Source organism: Danio rerio, chromosome 18 (assembly GCF_052040795.2).
Source record: "Danio rerio strain M-AB ecotype USA chromosome 18, GRCz13ab, whole genome shotgun sequence".
Lineage (NCBI taxonomy): Eukaryota > Metazoa > Chordata > Actinopteri > Cypriniformes > Danionidae > Danio > Danio rerio.
In genome coordinates this window covers 23,386,194-23,410,734 of record NC_141038.1, presented here as the reverse complement: position 1 = coordinate 23,410,734, position 24,541 = coordinate 23,386,194, and the positions used below count along the sequence as shown (strand labels likewise).

The following is a 24,541-nucleotide window of genomic DNA, read 5'->3' as shown; positions in this document are numbered from 1 at the left end:
TTGAACTCCCTTCCTACTCAACCCTGTCTATGTGACACCAAACACTGCTAGCATCAGTGTTTAAGAGAGACAGAGTGCGTTCACTCTGCTACACGCTCAACTTAAGTTTTTTTTTAATAATCAAACATCCCCGCGTTACGTGACGCATCAAATCGATTATGAAATTCGTTGCCAACAGTTTCAGTAATCGATTTTTATCAATTTAGTCGATTTGTAGTTGCAGCCTTATTACTTTATATTTATAAAAATAACCATAATAATTATTTTAAAAAATTGTGTATGAAAGAATAAATGGCAATTATACATTATCTAAAACATTTGACATTGTGTATATAAAGTTTTTTTTAGTTATTAAAATCTGACTTTGTGTGTGCATGTATTACATACTATAACTCTTTTGCACACACACACACACACACACACACACACACACACACACACACACACACACACACACACACACACACACATTGTGGCGTTTGCTTAGTAGCTAAGAATTTTTACCTTAAAGAAGCATGTTAGCTTGTCCAGGCCTGGTTCATGCATATTCATTAATGAATCCTCAAATAGATACTCTCTGTATTTTACCAGACAACACTTTCATGACCCAATTAGTATTCACACACTACAGCATAATCCCGTATTGGGAGGACAGTAGATAAGACATGTTTAAATTCAATAACACCTAGTCAAGTGCAATGAAATGGAACAAACACAAATCTCAAAGCACATTGTAAAATGTTTTTGTCTTAACCGTCTGTGCAATGTGGCTCGTGACACTGATATGCAAGTCTGGCCTCAGCACAACAGCTGCTTCACATTATGTAACACTCCAGTCATAAACAAGAAGACTCAGTAAATGGTAAAAGTAATATTAAAATGGCTCTGGCTTGGAATTCTTTTCAGTTTCTGTTCCTGTCTTGGACATATCATGTGCCAGTACAGTAAATAAACTCAACGGTCCAAAATGTTTTGAAGCATCTTATGCAAGGTGCAAATTACAGGTGGGTTTGAGCCCCCCCCAATCAACGCCTGATCTGACCCTTTGGGCCCTATCATACACCCGGCGCAATAAGGCATGAGACGTGTGTGGTTTGATTTGTTGCTATTTTGAGACCAGCGCAACCCTAATTTTCCTTTTTCACCCCGTTGTTTAAATTTCAAATCCATTTGTACCACTTTGTGGACTCATGAGTGTGCCGGTCTAAAATAGAGGTGTGTTAAGGCGCATTTTTAGGGCATTGCTATTTTGAAGCACTGAAGTATACTGCGCCATTGCCCCAATAAAAGCATGTTTAAGGTCCAGCACAGAACGTGTTAGTTATGCACCTATATGGGTTCAGACGCGTACACATTTCTCGATTTATGTAGTTTATGTATTTTGGTTTTATGTATATTTTACATGCTTTTTTTATTTGATTTTATGTACAGCACTTTGGTAATCCATTGTGATTTGTGAAAGTGCTATAGAAATAAAGTGAGTTGAGTTGAGATATACACAGGATGGACAGCAATACACAAATATCTTTACAAATATACATATGGCGGCGCAGTAGGTAGTGCTGTCGCTCACAGCAAGAAGGTCATTGGTTCGACCCTCGGCTGGGTCAGTTGGCGTTTCACTGTGGAGTTTGCATGTTCTCCCTGAGTTCACGTGGGTTTCCTCCAGGTGCTCCGGTTTCCCCCACAGTCCAAAGACATGCAGTACAGGTGAATTGGGTAGGCTAAATTGTCTGTAGTGTATGAGTGTGTATGGATGTTTCCCAGAGGTGGGTTGCAGCTGGAAGGGCATCCGCTGCATAAAACAAATGCTGGATAAGTTGGCGGTTCATTCGGCTGTGGCACCCCCAGATTCATAAAGGGACTAATACGAAAAGAAAATGAATCAATGAATAAATATACATTTGACCATTGAATATTATAATGGTTCATACCATTGAGAATGCATGCTCGTGCCTTGATATCTATGTAGAAAAAATTTTAATCAGCAGTCTGAAACCAGCAGAGAACACAGAGAGGAACTTTTTTTGTAAAATACACAAAAAAAGGTTTTTGCTGCTTGTTCAAACTATAGATTTAAAATTAACTGAAACAACGCAATTCTTCAATTTTTTGGGGTGATAACCTATTTTTTTTATGTTCAATGCACTTGAATATGTAAATACAATTTGGTTAACTTTATCGACTTTATCAGAACATCATGACGGAATTGTGTGAAACCCAGCATTGTTTTTACAGTGTAGATGTTTGTATCTACATATAGTTTACAAGGAAACAATAGTTTGTATTGTAATAGACACCTATGCTCGTACGTAAAAGATAAACAGCAAAATAAGTATAAGTTTGGTGTAAATTATGAATTTTGGTTTACTGAAGCATGCACATGTATTACATAAACTAACATTACAGAAAAAATATATATTTTGCCTCTGATAGTCCATGTATAATTCACAGGGTTAATAAATCACAGGGCTTTGTTCTGTCATGATAATTCGTGTGAGTGTAACCTCAGTAAAGGTTGGCAGAAATCAAGATTTGAACAGTGATTCCTCTGCATTAGGAATGTAATATCTGTCAGGGCCAGTAGATTATAGTTGAGATAACAGCACTGTGGGCTTAAACGCATTGAAACAGGAACTACACATGTGAAAATAGAGCAAACTGATATGAAGCATGAAAGCTTAGCCATCTGGACAGAACTCTACCGCAAAGTCCTGGGGATATTAAGGTCATTGTATTACAGTTCCTTTCTTTTTTTATCGAAAGCTTTAGCTTAATGATCGCTTGTAAGGTAATTAAGATGACCTCTGTGCAGCATACAGCTCAAGGGTGGTATCGTACACCAGTGTCTATTAATTTTAAAAGGCAGATGGAGAGATTTCCCATATAGTTTTTCCAGACAGGTGGCGTTTTACTAATCCTTGATGGACTTGTTTTTTTTTAATTCTTTTAATATAAAACAAGCAGACCAAAAAAAGCTTTTCCCTAAAATAGATTAAAGAAATAACATGGTCTGTTAGTACATCTGTCAACAAAACTCACCAGACTTGAGTTTGAGAATTGTAGTGAATGAATTGTCACATTCACTATCATTGAAATTTTGTTTTGCTTTAAAGTAATCTATATTTAAAAACTGGACGCTTTACAATTAGGTTAGCTGACATATTTAATGACATAAACAATACATTTATTACATTATTTTTTTCAATTTTGTTAACATTAATGATAATTAAAGTGCATTAAAGTTAAAAAAGCAAAAATGTTTATTTTAATAATGCGGTAGTACATAATGAACTATGATTAATGATGCTGTACAAGTATCATTTATTCTTCATGTTATTAAATGCATAAACTAGTGCAAACTTATTGTAAAGTGACCAATTATAAATTGATTAAAGTTACAACTGACTTCTGTCTGTTCTTTTGGGCTTTAATCTTAGAATCCTGAGGTATATTGGTGGGTTCTGAGGTATATGGTTTTAACATATTCAGCTTTCTGTAGTGCGTACGTAGGTAAATTTGTCACATATAACTAACTTAGAGTTGGCACAAAAATATGGTGGTCAGACATGCTGTTTTTCTTGGGAAAGTCCTGTATTTCAGTGTCCCAACTCGATATGGGAAAATCTCAAATAGGCCTGGTGATTCAGCAAAAAAAATGATCACGATATAATGTTTCATATCATTCGGTATCAGTAATTATTGAATATTTTTTTACCATCCATTTAGGAATATTAGTTTTTTTTTACCACTTTGTTTTAATTAACCAACATTACGAAGACAAATATTTTTAATTGTCAAGAACAAAAAAAACAATCAAAAATATAATCTCTTATGTCTAATAATAAAATAAACAAAAGTGTTAAATAGACTCTTAAAATAGTCTAAAATAAACTTAAGATAAAATGTTACAAAGTGTGCAATGGTAAATTGTAAATGCTGAACAATCAAAGCAAACTTTAAGGTAGATCAACATCTCCAAGGTGTCAATTAATATAATACAGTAAACCTCAAACTCTGTAATCCAAACAAATTATGACTGCTGCCAGTCACGGCACTCATTTTCTTGTGTGTTGTTTTTCTTACCTGAGGTGAGATGAAGTGTGAGCGCGTAGATTCATCAACAAAGCACTGCAGTGTTTGGGTGCGTTGTGTTTTTCCTGAGTTAATTAGTCAGCCATTGTTACCAAAATGTGTATTCCATACAAAGTGTGAAGTAGAGATCTGCGTGGGACTATATTTTTAGTCCCGCTCATACCAGGTTTTATTCCGCACCCGCCTGCTCCCGCTGTATATTCAGCCTTTGGTCACCTGCAGGCCTCCGCTCCCTTTTTTTTTTTTTAATCCGACTGTTCCTGCTAAATTTAGATCTGGTTTTCAAAAGCTTGCGTTGAAATTGGGCACTACCAAAAAAGAGAGATAACAGATAAAAGTTTTGGTTTTGCAAGGATTGTAGTCTAAATGTCAGTTTTGTTTGCCCCTTTGTGATGAGAAATGAGTGCCGCCTTAAATAGTTTGTGCAGTGAGGTTTCTTTCAAAGTCAGATTTACAAAAATTTTAACTCGATATATTTGCCAACTACCAAGTTTATAAATCATATCAGCAATATTTCTATACACTTAGCAGGTACAAACTGCCTGCCTGCTCTCGTTCAAATTACAACTGAGTTACCGACCACTACCGCGTTATATTCAGGAATTTATTCCTGCACCGCAAGAAATCTGGTTGGGTCCTGTGGCTTTCATGGGAATGCAGACCTCTACTGTGAAGCAGATTGGTTAGTTCTAGTTACATGAATCGCTATGCGCCAACAGCATTAGGTGCACCTGGAAAATGCGAGTACTCCGGGTGGACACCACTTGCACACCATGTGTGCATCGCTTCCTGTTTAATTGGAAATAACCCTAAGCTTATTGGCATTCTATCGTAACTTTATACCAAACTAACCAATGTTTTCCAGTCATGTCACAGTATATTTCGAAGAACAAGTTTGCCATCCAGTTACTGTGGCGTCCGACAGCCTGCTTTGTGTGTTTATATGAGCACTCTGAAAACCTTTTAACCAGAGTTTAAACTGACAAGACTTGATTGCTCTAAAATCTTGTCAGGTTGAACTCTTGATATACAGTTTTTAGTGAACATGTTTTGTTTGTCACTGGGGCACGAGATATAAAGGAACCACCCTCCTCAGAAAACGGACAGCGAACATCATCTCATTTGCATAATAGAAACACAAAAATAGCATATTTTTTGTTTCCGCGCAACTATAATATGGTGTAATAAACGACCCATCAGGTTTTTGTGAGCTGAGTACTTCTATTACATCTTTTAAAATAGCACAATATGACTGATAATTATATTTTTAACACCAAATCAGCATATTAGAATCATTTCTGAACAATCGTGTGACACTCAAGTGTCAGCTGCTAAAAATTCAACTATGGAAAAAGCTCAGACCTCTTGCACTTTCTGAGTTTAATATTAATACATTGTTAAAGGTCTGGCCCAGTGCAAAGTGCCTCCAATATTAATGAGATTTGGCTTCAAAGCAAACGGGTGATCGTAACAGGAGAGATTAAAGGAACTTAGCCTTCCTGCAAGAAACACTTTGATAAAATAAATGATGTAAACGGCGCTTCCAGTTGAGTCCAAGCCAAATGGGCAAGAAAACATTGGCTCCTTCAAGATGCGGGCGATTGCATGATGGTTGCGATTGAAAATAGCAGGTATTTTACAGTTGTAATAAGTCAGGGAGCTGTTAAAATGCCTGAAGAAAGCAATTTTTGGGTTTTCATTCATCTAACATCATAGAAGTATCCCTGTTTTATTACTTTTTTTTTTATCCTCCATAAAATCTTGTTTTGTGGCAACCAGCTGGAACTGAGGCAGGAACCTAAAATTGCTGACAACAACTCATTATATTGATTGTAAAAAGCTGTATAAATGTTCTTTTTTTTTAAGATTCATAATAAAACATCTGCGATTAGTATGAAATTTATTTCATCACAATATGGAGTAACTTTTGAATAGTCACCATGTTTTTTTTTTCCTCTACGCTTTTCTCCATTCTACCACCAACATGCAACCACTATCAAGTTCTCTGCACCATAAAACATATTTTATATATCGTGAAATTAAAAGACTACTAGACAAGATTTCTATACTGACAGGACTTGTTTTGGATAGATGTTTTTCAAAATGTATCTTCAGGAAAAATTTCCTAAGTTATTAATCATAAATCGGACTGAAATATCATATTTAATGTTCTAATGCAAGATCTTTTATTTATTTATTGTATTTTATCTTTTATTGGACTAAAATGTCATACCCAATGTTTTAATGTAAAATATTTATTCATCTATTTATTGTTTCTTATCGTTTAATGGACTAAAATATCATATGTAATGTTTTCATGTTAAATACTTATTCATCTATTTATTGTTTCTTATTATTATTTATTACATTTGAAATATCATATCTAATTTTTTAATGTAAAGTATTTATTAATTTATTTATTGTATATTATTCATTGGACTGAAATATCTTAAATAATTTACATTAAAATATTAGATATTATTTTAATGTAAAGTATTCATTCATTTATTTATTGTTTCCTATTATTTATTGGACTAAAATATTATATCTAATGTTTTAATGTAAAATATTTATTTATTTACTGTTTCTTATCATTTATTGGACTGAAATATCATACCTAATGTTTTCATGTAAAATATGTATTTATTTTATATAATTTATTGGACTGAAATATTTTATCTAATGTTTAAATATAAAATATAATTATTTTTGTTTCTTATCATTTATTGCATTTCAAATATTATGTCTATTGTTTTTAAATGTAATGTAAAATATTTAATTTTTATTAATTCATTTGTTGTACTTTTTTTATTGGACTAAAATATCGTCTAATGTTTTAATGTAAAATATTTATTTGATGCATCTTATTTATTGGACTGAAATGTCCTATTTAACATTAACATTATTTTAACAGTAATAATGACATATGTATAATAATGCATAATAATAACAAAAAGAAAAAACACATTTATTATTATTATGTAATGTTTTTTCCTATAGTAATTTTGCCATGACAAAGCCATACCAACAACAAAAAACTTTCTTCTTTCTCCCATTTACGTGCAGCTATCTCGAAGATGCCGTGATGAACCTTGACCACGGAGATCCCGTCACCCGAGACCACATGTCCGCAGTGCTGACCCAGGTACGACAGAAGCTCTTCCTGTTCCTGCAGCAGGACGCCCACAGCCCTATGAGCAAGCGTGCACGGCGCCTCATGATGATGCTGCAGGGCCTGGTCAACCACTAGAGCTCTTCACAACCTCTCAGTCTCACTGATGGATATCATGACCTCATGCCATCCTGCTTTGCTTTTTCTGTGCTCTGCAGCTTATTTGCTCTCCTAAGAAGTTCTGTTGGGAGTTGTAGTCCAGACTTGAACTACAGATATATTGACGTGTTTGGACTACATCTCGCCATTCTTCCCTCTTTCCTTTTCTTAGCTTATGGTTTCATGTGGAATAAATCCTCAGTTTGTATGCATCAGCGCATAAAATGGGACATGGGCTACTTCAGTTATTTTCATTATGCATCGAATGCCGGGAGACCATGAAGACTGTTGTTGGCTTTCATCCTTGAAACATCACGAACAAGACTGGAAAGCTTGAAAGAACAAAACACTTGTGAATGGGATGGTTTCCTGGTGCTGCTTTATTCTCTTCTATTTCTTGTGGTGAAAAGCTGCAGACACCGAGAACTGATCATCACCTCATGAACATTAGCACTGTTGGTTATTCATTAAGGTTGTATGTAGACCACTAATCCGTATTTGACTCCTTTGATTCGCTGAAAACATTTTGGCCAACCTGCTGCTTTCTCGTGTCAGTGGAACATCATTGGAACAGAAGGTTCCAGGATTTTTTTTGTTTCTTTTTTTTTGTGAACGTTATCAGGCTACGAAAAGGTCAAAGTTTGATTTCTACTCCTACAGTTACACATCTGGACTACTGAAAAAATTCATCCCTCCTTTTTTTCTTCAATCAAGAAAGCCCTGTAAAATATGTAAGAAGGCTTATTATATTACCCGGGAATGCTAACAATATAGTTATGTAGAATTTCTTCAAAAGGAGTTTGGTAACTTGCAGTACACCTGTAAGTCTCTAGAGGGCAGGCATTTGTGTATCTTCTTTCTAATTTTATATGCAGCTTCTGTGATTTTTCAGTTCTGCGAAATTACACTACCGTGAATGCAGCTAGGCTTCTCGTAAAAAAAGTTTTTTCTGTAAAACTGTTTCTTCTCTGTGGTAACCCTGAAATAGTTTGGAAAGTGTTGGAGAAAGTGGCTGGAATGTCTTTTTTCTGCTTCGTTCTGCTCAGTTGATTGTATTTGATTTAGACTGAGATTGCCAACACTTGTTATTCATTAAAGAGGGACTATTTGGTCATGCCCTCTGATAGAGGAAGAACAAAAAAAGTGCCTTATCAGACTATATATTGCGTATCAGATACTGGTAATCGTGTCCTAAGACACTGCAGTGATCTACGAAAATTTTCTTTTTCACTAAAACACAGAATTGAAATAAGGAAGGGACAGGTTTGTTACCGAAACATTTTCTTTAAAAGTGCTGTATTCTGTGATCCGAGTTATTTTTTTTCGGCCATTTATTCCTTAAAAGTTTCATGTTAATGTGATGAGGAAGTGCCGGCCCCAGTGATTGTGTTTGTGTTAACACATTATTCGTTCCCTTGCCATCTTTATTTTTAGAGCTGTGCATATTATATCCATTGCCATATGCAGCAGTCAGTGTGGCTCATTAGGACATTTATACAGGGTGCGGGCAATGTGTCCTCTTTTGCTTTATTCTTGTATGTTTAAAAATGCTCTGTAACAGACATGAGCCTGCTGTGCAGTTGAGGGCAAATTTGAGGCGCTAATTAGGATATATTAAACTCAGCATGCTTGCATGCTACTGGTGAGAGCCGTGTATTCAAATATGGAGGTACCTGTTTTTATCAATTTAACACCCCATTTTTCTTTAAGCTCTGTAAACCTGGGTTAATCCTGTTTTCATTTTTCTTTCTTAAATAGTATAGTGTCCAGCCGAGATGACCCGTGATCGGATAGATTGTCTGATTCATTTTTATGTTTTCAGGTTGAAACGTTTCAGAAAAAAAGCGTCTTGTCAGTTTTAAGGTTTCATTGCAGTGCAAGATAAATTGGTTTCGATGCTGTTTTAGACACGTCTGATGATGTTGGGGTTACTATACTAATACGCAATGCCTTCAGTGTTTGAGGCTTAAATACGAACCTTTTTTTCCCCCTTCTCTTCAAGAGATTTACATTGCAGGTTGTGTATGAACGTTTAATTGTTTGTTTGTTTTTTCATTTGTGTTTTGATTTTTGTTCCTTGTGTTTGCAATTCTGTTGTACATTTTACACTTGTTTCTTTCATCCTAGACATTTTGGAATAAAAAAAGGAAAACATTGTTCAATGTTCAGTTAAGACTGTGTGGATGTTTTCTTTTCTGCAGAATGCTTTTTGTAATAACCTGTTTTTTATAACTTGTCATCAATATGGAGAATTTTGAAATCTGTGACCTCTTAAAGATATAGTTTACCTTAAGATGAACATTCTTTTGTCTTTCACTCACCCTTGATGCAAACCTGTTTGTGTTTCTTCTGTTAAACAAAAGACTATATTTTGAAGAAAGTTATAATCCAGCAACCATTGACTTCCATAGTAAAAGCTAATACTATGGAAGTCAGTGGTTGCATGTTTCCATTTTTTCCAAATATATTTCTCTGCTGTGAACAAAAGAATGAAAAGGTTTATAAGCACTAAAGGCTGAGTATAGTGAGTAGATTAGCATTTTTGGTGAACGGCCCCTTTAATATTTTATGTGACTAAAATTAGGTTGCACTTAATCATATCCCCTGGTGAATTAAATCAGGGTGAATTGAATAAGCTAAATTGGCCGTAGTGTATGTGTGAATGCAGGAGTGTATGGGTGTTTCCCACTACTGGGTTGCGGATGGAAGGGCATCCGCCGTGTAAAACATATGCTGGATAAGTTGGCGGTTCATTCCGCTGTGGCAACCCCTGATAAATAAAGGGACTATAAGCTGAAAAAGAAAATGAATTAATTAATTAAATCATGCGTTCTGCATATCAGTCATTGCAGTAATGTAATATTTTATGGTGTAACAAGAATTGTATATTCTATTATAGATCATAATTTCCTAAGGAGGTTAATTTGCAAAAACACTACCTCAAATGCCTTGATTAAATTATGATTAGTGTAGCAAAAACCATGAATAATGGGCTATAAAAAAGTCAAATGTCAAAGTATTTACACTAAACATAAAAGCACATTTACTTACTAACATAAAATATTCATGTCTCATATATTTACAGTTAATGTCAAAATTATTTGCCCTTCTGGGAATTTCTTTTATTTTCCCAATATTTTGCAAATGATGTCAGAGCAAGAAAATTTTCAGTATTTCCTGTAATATGTTTTTCTTCTGGAGAAAGTCTTATTTGTTTTATTTCGGTTAGAATAAAAGCAGCTTTTGATTTAAAAAAATAATAATTTTATGCTCAGTATTACTAGCAATATTTCTTTTCCGACTGTCTACAGAACAAACCACTCTTAGACTATGCAATGACTTGTCTAATTACCGTAACCTAGTTAAGCACTTTCAGCTGAAAACTAGTATACTGAAAAATGCCTAGTAAAATATTATGCCCTGTCATCATGGCAATGATGAAAACTAGTAAAAAAACTATTGTTTAGAAATGTGTTCTCTAAACAGAAATTTGGGGAAAGAAATATACTGGAGGGGGGGCTAAAAATTATGACTTCAACTGTATATATAAATATATAATATATACACACACTACGTGAGCTCCTGACGTTACTCTAGTGTTATGTAATATTTGCTTATGGTTTATTAATGAAAGTGTATGTAGACCAGCAGCGTGTAGTAGTGCGCGAGTGCAATGAAAAAGTTGTGGTTGAAACAAAGCTCTGCAAAACGCGCAGTCGTGCTCCCGCATGCAGCCTCAGCCTCCTCCCCTTTACTACAGGATACGCGCGCTAGTGAATCATTCATCAGTCCAGCGCAATGCGAGCTGATGCTCCGAGTTTCTCTTAAATGAACAGCCGCATCTGTGACTTCACTGCCTTCAGTTTCTGTTCGCCGGGATCTCTTCAGGATGACACCTCTCCTCTGCAACGCCTGCCTCATCCTGCCTGTTGCTTTACATCTGCGTAAGTTGATGCTGATACGTTTGCTGAAGTGTTTGTCTTTTCAGCTGGACTTCTGATTAAGGCTGCAAACACCTGAGGAAAAATCGCTGCGTTTCTGTCTTTATTTGGGCTGCGATGAATCAGCGTCAGAGTGTAGGCTAACATAGATGGAGAGAGATTACCTTATTGGACTCTGCGGTTATTTATGAGCTCTTTTACCCTTTTAAACATGATAAACGAGTTGTTAAACTGATGATAACACGTAGTGGTGAGTGTTTGTGCGGAGTTGCTCGCTGGAGGAGTTGAGTCGAGCATCTCTCGGACGTTGCCGGGAGCGCTGCTGACGTCTCGCTGTTTCTTTGGAGTCGTGTTGATGTGACTTATTTCCCCAGAGGATTTAGTCCGTGTGTGTGGTGGGGGGAAACATCATGACTGGGAGAATTATGCATAAAAGCAGCTGTTCGCTAAATCTGAGGTCTTGTCTCCGGAGAGTAGGCTCCCTTTCTGCCCGTTTACCGAGCAAAATGTTGTCAGTCATAGTGAGTGTGGAGGAGGAAAGCGCGTTTGAGCAGCGTGTTGGACTTCAGGTGATGCCGGAGAATGGGAGAGTCGTGTGGAGTTGTGATTCTGATTCCTTGACGGTTCTGTTGGTGATTCTTTTTTATAATTTTGAGGAAAGAATTGTTTATAGAAAGCTATAAAAGGAAAAGTGCTTGTTCCATTTACAGCTCGAGACCAAGATTTCAGAAGAACAGAATTAACAAGCAAACGAATCATTGGCATAGATGAGCTCAAATACTTTTTAGAGACTTTTTAAACGCCAGAAATGGATCCAAAACAGTTTTAATCATGAAAACAAAACAATACTAAAACTGATTTATTTATTTAAGCCAAATTATTTAATAAAAAAATGACTGATAGACTAATAACTTTAGTAATAACAAAAAGGTACTCAGCATAACTGTACACTCCATTTTGAAAATTAATATTTTTATTCATTTCTCAGTGAATATGGGTAATGTATTTTGGTGCATTTAAACAAAACAGATTTATTAAACATATTTTTTTAAATAATATTTTAGTCACCAAATATATTTAGAAAATTAAAAATAATAATACAATTGTGTTAAAGCAAAATATTGCAAAAAAATAAAAACTACAAAATTTCAACAAATTTTTTAAAATTTATTTCTTTATGTATCTTCTCTTGATTTTACTTCTTTTTTATATTTTATATATGTATTTAATATTGTTCGATAACATAAATTTGACTGTATTGGTTTTTGGGACTGTTATCGTAAGTTATTTTGTTAGATAAGTTCCAGATCAGGCACTGACTAATCTAATGTGTGTGCACAATAATATAATATATATAATATTGCTAAGCATCCTAGGAGTTTAAAAAATAGATTTGTGAGGGGTGTACTTGTATAAGCTGAGCACTAAGTACCTTTGCAGTCACAACAACCAGTCAGTAGTGCTGGTTTCACTGTATCTTGTTGATTCACTAAATAATACACTCATAGCTTTAAACGATGCTTGACTGAAGGTCACACAAGCTTTAAAAACATAGCACAGCCCCCCCAAAATACATTTCTTCAGCATTTACTCTTACTCAAGTGGTCCTAAACTTTTATTAAAATATTTCTTCTGTTGAGCACAAAATGAGATCTTCTGAAGAATGTCGGAAAAAAGCAGCCATTGACATCCATTGTCGGAACAAACTACTTACCTAGAACTGTTATGCTGCAGGCTACTTAAAGGGATAGTTCACCTAAAAATGATGGTTAAAAAAGTAATTGATATCCATAGTAGGAACAAAAATGGATGTCAATTACTTGTTTTTTAACCATCATGTTTTGGTGAACTATCCATTTAAGTAGCCTGCAGCATAACAGTTCTTGGTTCAGGCATAAAGAAAGCAAGCAATAACCTTTGGCTGACAGCTAAACAGTTCACATTTACACCACCAGCTTCTTCGAATGATGTTTTGATTCCTTATATGAAAAGAACTGAACTACAATAGTCATCCATTCATTCTGGAATCAAACTACCCTTTTAGCACAGTTATTGAATCACTGAAAAGAACCGGTTCAAAAGAGTCATTTCACTGGTTTTGCTCTATAATTTTTAATTGTCATTTCTTTGGACTATGTACAGTATGAATCACCCGATCAGTCATGGGATTATGCATGTTATTTAACAGCCTGTCTTTCTTAAAAATATAATTTATTTATTTATAGTGGCTCTGTTTCACTACATGCCACCACAATAGTTTATTCATGAGATTTTGTGTGATTAAACGGGACAGTAGAGAGACTGAGAAATAGAGGAACTTGACTGGACCTTTTTTGTCATTCTTTTCAGAATAGCATGGGGAAAAAACTGAGAATAATATAATGCTGCATCAGTGCTGCTTTAATGCTTTATGTTACTTGTGCACTACTGCAGCAGCACCCCATTTATCATTCAATTATAATGCCATAAAATATGAGCAAACTATTATTATATGACATATCCAACTTATTCAGCAGGACTGTCCGCTCGATCATGCCATATCATTAGTCTGCGATACACCTATTCTTCAGGGTTTTGGGGGAAATCTGCCACATTTTCACAAAATTTACATACATTTACATAAGCTGATGCATTTCCTTTTTATAATTTACAATAACTCAGAAACAAATAGTTTAATGGGGAGATTATGTATATGGCAAGCCATTTTAACATTTAATACAAAAAATATGTAGTATATTCTACCTGACAAGAGTCTATCCAAGTTTTAGCAACGACAAATAATAACTTGACTTCTAGTTGATCATTTGGTATCAGAAGTGGCTTATATAAAAGCATCTAGATTACGCTTATTTTACCAAAACGAAATATAATCATGATTTTTAATAATTTAATTAGGACAGTAAGGTCTGACTTTGCTAAGACAAACGTCTTCTCACCTAACAGAAATAATGTATAGTATAGAATATAAAGTCATGGTGCAGTGGGAAAAGAATTAATATTCTTACGGGTATAACTCCCATGAGCTTGGAGGACTGCATCCATACATCTCTGCAATGACTCAAATAACTTATTAATAAAGTCATCTGGAATGGCGGAGAAAGCGTTCTTGCAGGACTCCCAGAGTTCATCAAGATTCTTTGAATTCATCTTCAATGCCTTTTCCTTCATCTTATCACAGACACGCTCAATATTGTTTATGTTTGGTGACTGGGCTGGCCAATCTTGGAGCACCTTGACCTTCTTTGCTTTCAGGAACTTTGATGTGGAGGTTGAAGTATGAGAAGGAGTGCTATCCTGCTGAAGAACTTGCCCTCTCCTGTGGTTTTTAATGTAATGGGCAATGTTGCCATCCACTCTGCTGATTTTTCACACGCCCCTATACTGAATGTACCCCCAAACCATGATTTTTTCCTTCACCAAACTTGACTGATTTCTGTGAGAATCTTGGGTCCATGCAGGTTGCAGTAGGTCTTCTGCAGTATTTGTGATGATTGGGACGCAGTTCAACAGATGATTCATCTGAAAGATCTAACTTCTGACACTTTTCCAAATGATCAACTAGACGTCATTATTTGTTGCTTTTACAACTGGGATCAACAACAAGACTTTTGTCAGGTAGTGTATGTCCTTGCTACTAATATTCATTACTAGCTAGTATCTTTTCCATTCCATGGGTCTTTCAGATTTGAATTTAACTGCTGATCACGTGGGTAGCACCTATTAAATAGACACCAATAACTTGCTTATTTCAGAAGTGATTATTAGTAATTAGCCTATTCTATTGTATCACATTTTGAAAAAATTGCGATTCAAGGGCGCGTAGAACTTTGAAGATTTCCACAGATTTTTTGCCCATCATTGAGTCTATGGATTTACTTGTGTAAATGTGTGTAAATTTATATTTATTCAGTTTTTAAATGAATTTCACTTATATTAATGTGATATAATAATAGTAATATGAAAATGTTCACATGATTTATTTACCATAGTTTGTAAAGTAATATTTTCTGCCTTTTAGTAGATTTATTATGAGACACTTGCGATGTTTACCAAATAAGTGGATCTAATTAGATTTGCACTGTAAACATTAAATAAAAGTTAAAATGTTTAATTTTTTATTTCATATATTAAGTTTATAGTTAAAAAACTCCTAAAATGATTCCGCATAATGCTGCAGATTTTTTACAAAATACTCAGCAGAAATGGCAAAAGAAAAGTCAGCAGATTCTGTCTGGCCCTACTAATTGCTTTTAAAATAATTACTATTAATGAATTAGCTTATTAATAAATACTAGTATCTTTAAAATAATAACAACAACAACAACAATAATAATATTAATAATAATAATAAATGCTAGTAACTAATGAACCAGTACAGCTTAAGAAGAATCATTACTTAATAGCAAAAATTATTATAGCTAAAAAAAGAAAAAGAAACGAAACGAAAAGAAGCATGACAGTTGACACTTGCACATTTAATAGAATAAATATTAAAGCAGCTTCACCTAACGTATTTAAAAACAGACACAAACATGATGAGACAAACTCTTATGATTGCTACAATAAAGTTATTTTTAGCTGGTCTATCACATTGCTTTATTGTGGAAGGACAAATGTTATCACCACAGAAGAAACCGTGAACACAAGGGACTTTTAGAGCAAGTGTGGAAGTGATTATTTATATAGTAATCTTTCCCATGATGACAGTAAATAATATTTTACTAGTGATTTTTCAAGATACTTTTTAGCTAAAAGTGACATTTAAAGGCTTAACTAGGTTAATTAGGCAAGTCAATGTAAAACGAAGGTTCGTTCTGTAGTCTATCAAAACAATACATCTTCCTAAAGGGGGCTAAAAATATTGACTTTAAAATGTTTTTTTTTTTTTTTAGTTAGAAACTGCTTCAGCTCTTGCCAAAATAAATCAAATAAAACTTTTTTTTTTTAATTCACAGGAGGGCAGATCATTTTGACTTCAACTGTATGTATGTGAATCTTTGTTTATTGTGAGATTTAGAATTGATTGAATAATTAAGCAGAGCATTTGATTGTGACTGCAGTGTCTGCTTTATTGACAGTTCACTTCCCCACTGAAGATGGACAAGGTCATGGTCGATTTGATTAAAAACTTCTCTCTTTTATAGCTGCTTCCTACACTGTAAAAAAATCCTGGTTGCATTAAAAATTTAAGCTGAATCAAATTAACCTTATGAGTCCATTGAACTTATATTATGTTAAACTGACTTAAAACAGCTTGCATAGCTTATAAAACTAAGTAAGAACATGATTAACTGAAAGTTACAATGAGCTAAAAACATGTGCTGTCAGGACTAATTGATCATACAATTTTTACAGTGTATTAGTGATGTGAAAAAAGTCAAAAATAAGAAAATAGTGAATAAATTGACCTTTTAAATACATTTGATCTGTCTTGAAAAATCTGGAATGTGAGAATATACTGAGCCACACAATATAATCAGTCCCAATGTGCTATTTACTGAATGTATTTTATGAAAAAGGTATCTTTTTTTCATATGTTGACGTCATAAGCAGCCCCTGAACTGTTTTTTAAAGGCATCACGCTGGGTGGTGAGGTTTCCTGATTTAGTTTAAATAGAATAATTTATATTTTGGTTGATTTTAGGGGTAGAGAAGAAAATCTTCTCAATCTTTTTTTGCGCTCTCGTTCTCCCCACATCACTTTCATATTCATATGCTTTTGGTTTGAAATTTTAAAGCGTGCTCTGTAGACAGTTTGCCGCATTGAAAGGAGACACGACTTCTGAGTAAAGATAGTTTTAAGACTGCTTGAAAACTAGGACACTAATGTTTACCGCCAAGGATATCGTTCCATCTAATGTTCATTTCTGCACCAGTAATTACTCGGTAAATAGGAAGTGGTGTGATTCGCAGAACAGACTAAAAGAATAATGTTGATGAACTCTATCAAGGTGCCAAGGTCTTTTTTTATAGCAACTTATAAAGTGCTTGAGTGCAATAGCCCACATTTGAAAAACACAGAGGGAAGTAATTTGTACATTTACACGTGCAGCTCGGCATTAAAAAATCCAAAAATATTTCAAAACCAGACTCAGCCCTGCTTAGCTTCAATGAGTAACTGGTCTTGAGGTGCAGGGTGATATTCATTCATTCATTCATTCATTCATTTTCTTGTCAGCTTAATCCCTTTATTAATCCGGGGTCGCCACAGCGGAATGAACCGCCAACTTATCCAGCAAGTTTCTACGCAGTGGATGCCCTTCCAGCCGCAACCCATCTCTGGGAAACATCCACATACACATTCACACACACACACTCATACACTACGGACAATTTAGACTACCCAATTCACCTGTACCGCATGTCTTTGGACTGTGGGGAAAACCGGAGCACCCGGAGGAAACCCACGCGAAGGCAGGAAGAACATGAAAACTCCACACAGAAATGCCAACTGAGCCGAGGTTCGACCCAGCGACCTACCTACTGCGCCACTGCCTCGCCGCAGGGTGATATGGCTGTGGCTAATATAAATTTAATTAATTTATTAATTCTGTTTTTAATCAAATAAAAAAATATATTATAAAACATCACTAATTAAACCCTGCCAGTAAACAACAAGATTTGCACACACTTCTTGAATAGGTACACCTTACTAGTACCGGGTTGAACCCCCTTTTGTCTTTAGAACTGCCGTAATCCTTTGTGGCAGAGATTCAACAAGGTACTGGAAATATTTATGAGAGATTTTGGTTCATATTAATATGATAGCATCATGCAGTTGCTGCAGATATGTCAGCTGCACATCCATGATGCGAATCTCTGGTTCCACCACATTCCAATGGTGCTCTATTGGATTGAGATCTGGTGACTGTGGATAGGGTAGGGAACTCATTGTCATGTTGAAGAAACCAGTCTGAGATTATTCCCACTTTATGACATGATGCGTTCTCCATCAGAAGATGGGTACACTGTGGTCATAAAGGGATGGACATGGTCAGCAACAATATTTAGGCAGGCTGTGGCATTGACACAATGCTCAATTGGTACTAATGGGCCCAAAGTGTGCCAAGAAAACATCCCCCACACCATTACACCACCACCACCAGTCTGAACCGTTGATGCAAGGCAGGTTGGATTCATACTTTTATGTTGCTGATGCCAAATTCTAATTACACCATCAGTATGTTGCAGCAGAAATGGAGACCCATCAGACCAGTCAATGTTTTTCCAATCTTCTATTGACCAATTGTGGTGACCCTAGCCTCAGTTTCCTGTTCTTAGCTGACAGGAGTGGGACCCGGTGTGGTCTTCCGCTGCTGTAGCTCCGCCTTTAGGTTGGATGTGTTGTGCATTCAGAGATGCTCAGAGATTCATTCATCAGTTGTAACGAGTGGGTATATGAGTTACTGTTACCTTTCTATCAGCTGGAGCCAGTCTGGCCATTCTCCTTTGACCTCTGGCGTCAACAAGGCATTTGCACCCACAGAACTGCCGCTCACTGGATATTTTCTCTTTTTCAGACCATTCTCTGTAAACCCTAGATATGGTTGTTTTTGAAAATCTCAGTAGACCAGCAGTTTCTGAAATACTCAGACCAGCCTGTCTGGCACCAACAACCCATATTCAAAGTCGCTTAAATCACCTTTCTTCCCCATTCTGATGCTCGATTTGAACTGCAGCAGATCATCTTGATCATGTCTACATGTCTAAATGCATTGCTGCAATGTGATTGGCTGATTAGAAATTTGCATTAATAATAGTATGCCCCACAAAAAGTTTTTTCAGTTACTTCAGAACACAGAATTGCACTCTTTTTCCTCCAGTCCAATTAACATTAAATCAGAAAAAAATTATGTACAATAGAATGATTTTCACTTATTATTTCGTTCCATTTTTAGCCACATTTGCAAATCCACCGTCTCCAAGCAAGTGTCTGGTCTGGTCTTTCGTTATGGACTCTGTATATAGCTTAGTCTCCAAATAAGCACTGTGAAATGAACCAGCAGCTGAGGCATGACATCCCCTCGACTCCCCACCCCTGTGACACTGCCAATGAATATTCATGAGAAAAAGTGACTTACTTCTATTGAAGTTACAGGAACTTGTGTCCTCTAGAACTAATGAATCCTGAGTGATTCAGTGATGTGCATGTGGTTAATATGTGTGTGTGTATGTGTGTGTGAGAAAGAGAGAGAGAGATGGAGGGAAAGACAATGACACAAATTGCAGGGGTAATTAAAGGTAGCTGAATTGGACGCAGACTCTGCAGTGCATAGGGAACATGATGTTTTTAAGTGAATATCCAAGGTCACTGCAGTCCATCTCCCAGGTGGTAAATTTTGTGTGGGTTGCATATCTGCATCAGAGGTAAAGAAATTCACTCAAGAAGAGTCCCTCGGGGCAAACAAAGGCTAAATGTGCAGCCAAATACGGGCATCGCCCTTTATAAAGCACTTTTTAATAAAAAGACTCTGGGAGAAGAGTCTTTATTAAAGTCAATTTGAACTTTTCAGTTATATGATACTTGGTAATGGTTTCTTTTTCCTTTAGTGTGCAATGTGTCTGTTTGGGCATTAAGTCTGCTATGCTATCTAAGAGCTGTCTAAAACACATCAATTGAGATACTATACTGTAAAAAACTTATTCATGTTGTCGCAACACAAATCGATTAAGTTAACATAACAAATTTAAGTCGATTGAACGTAAAAAAGTTTCCCCAAAAAACCTCCAGAAGTGTGTCGTTAAATAAGTAACTTGAACAAGCAGTTTGAGTGTAGGTCCACTAATGTGTATGTGACACTTTTACTTACAAGTAGGTGACCACAAAACCAGCCATATGCCAATTTTTGTAATATCTCAAATCTGAGGGTTTAAAAAAATCTGAATATTGAGCAAATCACCTTTAAAGTTTCTGAATGAAGAGCTTTGCAGTGCACATTAGTTCTCAAAAATGAGGTTTGGCTATGGATCATTCTGATTATGTACCCCTACATACATTTCTGAAGAGAGTAAAATATCTCCCAGGAGCTACTTTTTTTTTTTGGTAGTTTTTGTTTTCACGTATCTACCAGAGGTCGCTGTGTATGCTTTTTCAGATCTCAATATTCTGTTGCGAGTGGCATTCGCGCTTGCTGTTCTTACGTAAATCAACCAGAGGCTGCTGTTGACTGACTTACTGACCAACCGGCAACCCCCTCACCCTCCCCCTCCTTAAACCCAACCAATATTGTTTTAAAAAGCACTGATTGACCCGCCCACCCACTTCCCTAAATTCAACTGCAATGTTTTAAAAAGCAATTCAGATAAAGAAAAGCCCCTTGATTTTTTTATCATGTTTTCAGATTGTACCACATTCTCACCCTGTTATTAACTAATTACCCTTAAATTAGTTGTCGTGCTCCGCTCTGCATCTCAAATCTGACTCGACGTACATGTCGAGTACATGTCGAGCTACTGGACAAACTGGTAACAGCAGAAAAGCTGTCCATACGGAGGTAAGCGGTCAGCTGGTAAGTGGTAAGACGTCATACGGCCCTGTAGCATTCGTTTTAAAGATAAAATACAGCCATACGTACCTCTGGCTACATAATTCGCAATCTCTAGAAATGTATATTTTCTACATTTTTAGAAGGTGTCTATGTTAAATATCTTTATCAAACAAAATCTTTTAATGGCTGTAAACTTTGTATCTTTACGATAATGGTGCAGGATAGGTGAAATACGGTAATTTCCAGTCATACGCTGCCTGTATGAAAGGAGTGGCAGTTGTGAGGAGGAAATGTAGCATGCATGCCAAGCAGATAACACAGAGCAGACAATGCAGACAAATTAATGAAAGTTAAGCAGAGTCAATGTTTTTTTTATGTAAAGTTAAGTTTGAATAATCATGTATATGATGCTTTAAGTGGGGTGTTACAGTATATGACGTTTTAAGTGGGGTGATGCATGTAATCAAGTGTATTGGGATACCTGAAGGTGCTAATGCTGAGTAGCAGTTATTGTAGCTGTGTCCAGGTATGTGATTAATTACTAAAATACATGTTTGTTACATGCTGTTTATTTGTTATAGTATTGTGTATGGATATTGTGTGGGGTTGTCTTTGATGTATAAAAGGCAAGGCAAGGCAAGGCAAGGCAAGTTTATTTATATAGCACATTTCATACACAATGGCAATTCAAAGTGCTTTACATAAACAAGAATTAAAGAAACAAGTAAAATAAAAATAAAAACAAATAATAAAAATGCGTAAAAACAAAACAAAACATAAAAACAGGTAAAATGTGATATAAAAGAATGAAGAAGAAGAGAAAAACATGATAGTGCAATCTGTCGGACGCAGCACAGTGCTCATTCAGTAAAGGCACAGCTAAACAGATGTGTTTTCAGTCTTGATTTGAATGTGCCTAATGTTGGAGCACATCTGAGGTTTGTGATGAATGTTGTATTTGAAATGTTTTATGCTTAAATATTGATGGTAGTGTAATAAGGGTGTCTTTTCTGGCTCAGTTTCAAGAGTTGGCTTATGTCACTGTTTTGAGTCACTATATAAGAAATGAGGAGTTGTAATGTATTGCATATTTGCACATTATCTAAGAGTAGGGTATAACCCAAATTGCCTTAAGAGTATTACACGTTTGCACCTGACCTGATATGAAAGCTTTGTGATTATTGTGCTCACCTGCTACCAACGTGGTTTTCTATATGTTAATTGTTGGAAATCCCTTTTTGCGTAATTAATAAAGGTTATTTATATGAAAGTCCATTTTCCTTATTGTCTAACGAACTAGGGGTTACAATATTCTCTTTAATAAGCTCTAATTTAATATTTTATTGATATTTTATCTTAAAAATAAAACTGATCATTCTGACAATGTGTTTTTTGGTAATTGCCAAATACAAACCTGTGCAACATACAACTTGTTTTGTGGTTCAGGGTCACATACACCATGGTCAAAGGCATATGCAAAAAAAGAAGGCAATGCTTGGTAGAACAATGGCATTATTGACTTACTACTTAATGGCACAATAGGTTGACCATCCAGAGGTGATGAACTCTTACACTTTAATGTCATTTATAGCTCCTAACAGGCTGTTACTTTAAGGAATTCATTAATTTGTTTTTCTTCAGCTTAGTCCCTAAATTCATTAGGGGTTGCCACAGTGGAATGAACCACCAAATTTTCTAGCATATGTGTTACACACAGGATGCCCTTCCACCTGCAACCCAGTAAACATCCATACATACATCATTCACACACATACACTACTGCTCAATTCACCTATACAGCATGTCTTTGGACTGTAGGGGAAACCTACTCGAACATGGGGAGAACATGCAAACTTCACACAGAAATGTCAACTGACCCAGCCAGGACTCAAACCAGTTACCTTCTTGATGTGAGGTGACAGTGCTAACCAGTGAGCCACCCTGTCACCTCATTTTTGGGAATGATCAATATTAAAATAAAAAGATGTCTGTGTGCAGGTTCAGTTGATTTAATTTATAATACACCTCTTTCTCTGTTGCTTGTGTGCTAGTGATTATATTAGCATGCAAACCCTTGGCAGATCACCTGATCAGCTCCTCACAAAATATGTTCACAGAAATAATTCATAAGTGGAATTGAAATGTGCATGAAATGGACAATGGAACCAGTGCTCGATCAATTTTTCTATAGTGCAATAACTAGTCCTAATTAAAAGTAGTGAAATTTAATTGAATAAAATTGTTTTCTAAATCAAATTTTAGAAAATGTTTGGTCCCCGACATTGAAAGATTGTGTCTTAAATTGTATTAAGCTTTTAAAAACTTGAATAACTACATTTTCAAAACACACTGATGCTGCGTTTAAAATTGCACACTTCCATTCTGTAAAGTACACTAAAAACAGTATGTGAGCCAAGTAGTATGTCTGAATTCATAGAAATAAAAAAAAAAAACAATATTTGAAAAATGCAACATGGGCTCATTCTAAAAACATAGCATTATATACGATGAGTTTCTGGAGATCAGTAATTATGTAGCTAGTGCTACACATGGCTGCATTTCGTCTTTAAAATGAATGCTACGGGGCGGTATGATGCCGTTTTTTCGTGCTCATTAGGCTGACCGTTTACCAGCATATAGATGACTTTTCTCTCTTAATAGTTTGTCTAGTTAGCTTGCCATGTATGTTGGTGGACTTGAAACACGGAGAGGAGTTGACCACAACAACAGAGTTCAAGTATAGAGAAGAGCGGTTCCAGAAAGAGCGTAAGACAAAAAACGAAAGCCAAAAAAAAGGTAAAAAATAGGGTGAGAATGTGGTAAAACCTGAAAACATGTTAAAAAATCAGGCGAGAGCTTTTGTTTTTCTAGATTGCTTTTTAAAACTGTTGGTTGTGTTTAGGGAAGTGGGTGGGTGGGTCAATCAGTGCTTTTGAAAACCCTATTGGTTGGGTTTAGAAATAGTAGAAAAGGGGTCAGTTGATCGGTCAATCAGTCAGTCATTCAGTCAATCAGTCAGTCAGTCTACAGTGGCCTCTGGTGGATATACGCGAGAACAGCAGGCGCGAATGGCACTCGCGAGAGAAATTTGAGATCTCAAAAAGTGTACACAGCAGCCTCTGATGCATTCACAAAATCCTAAACTGCATAACATAGCTCCAGGGACGTATTTGGCTATCTCTAGAAATGTATATAAGGGTATGTTTTCAGAATGAGCCTGGGTTTGGAAATTCCCCAGATGGCCTACTACTTCCAGCGAGATTCTGAAGTGCACATCTGATGGATGCTGATACCACATTGAGGTAATTCGTGAATGGGAGTGAAGCGATGCCACTGAGGCAGGTAGAGGTAACGAGATAATGACAAATGGCAAATGTAACACATCCCAGTTCCCTTCATATTATATTGAAAATACTTTTCTAACAGTCATGTAGTAAATTCAAATTCATATGTTATACCTAGTGAGTAGTAGGCGAAGTGGTAAGGCCAATCAGAGCACTATAAGTCAGCTGATCATGACTAATCACAGTGCTCTTTTTGGAAGAGGAGCTTTGGGAAAACCAGAAAATCATTCAGGAGTTTCCAAAAGCATTGTTGGCTTTTCAAATTGGACCATATGGCTTTCTTAAAATATTGTTTTCAAATGGGTTCAATTTATGTATCACAGTGATTGTGTCATCCTATGGGAACATCTTAAAGTTACAATATAGATTTTTCTTGTCATGCATCGTTGGTTTAGACTCCCT

General features: G+C 35.8%; 2 protein-coding genes across 5 annotated transcripts in view; both read left to right on the top strand.

Moving 5' to 3' along the window:
* Nucleotides 1-9,539, top strand: part of edc4 (enhancer of mRNA decapping 4) — a 49,012-nt gene extending 39,473 nt beyond the window's left edge. For all 4 annotated transcript variants that reach the window (NM_001045085.1, XM_087292329.1, XM_087292330.1 and 1 more), the window contains 1 exon segment: nucleotides 7,162-9,539. In NM_001045085.1, the coding sequence (NP_001038550.1) occupies nucleotides 7,162-7,345 (184 nt within the window). In that variant the 3' untranslated portion in view covers nucleotides 7,346-9,539.
* A 1,495-nt stretch (nucleotides 9,540-11,034) lies between these two features.
* Nucleotides 11,035-24,541, top strand: part of nrn1la (neuritin 1-like a) — a 75,522-nt gene continuing 62,015 nt past the window's right edge. Inside the window, 1 exon segment of the mRNA NM_001324501.1 lies at nucleotides 11,035-11,310. Coding sequence (NP_001311430.1) covers nucleotides 11,256-11,310 — 55 coding nt within the window. The 5' untranslated portion in view covers nucleotides 11,035-11,255.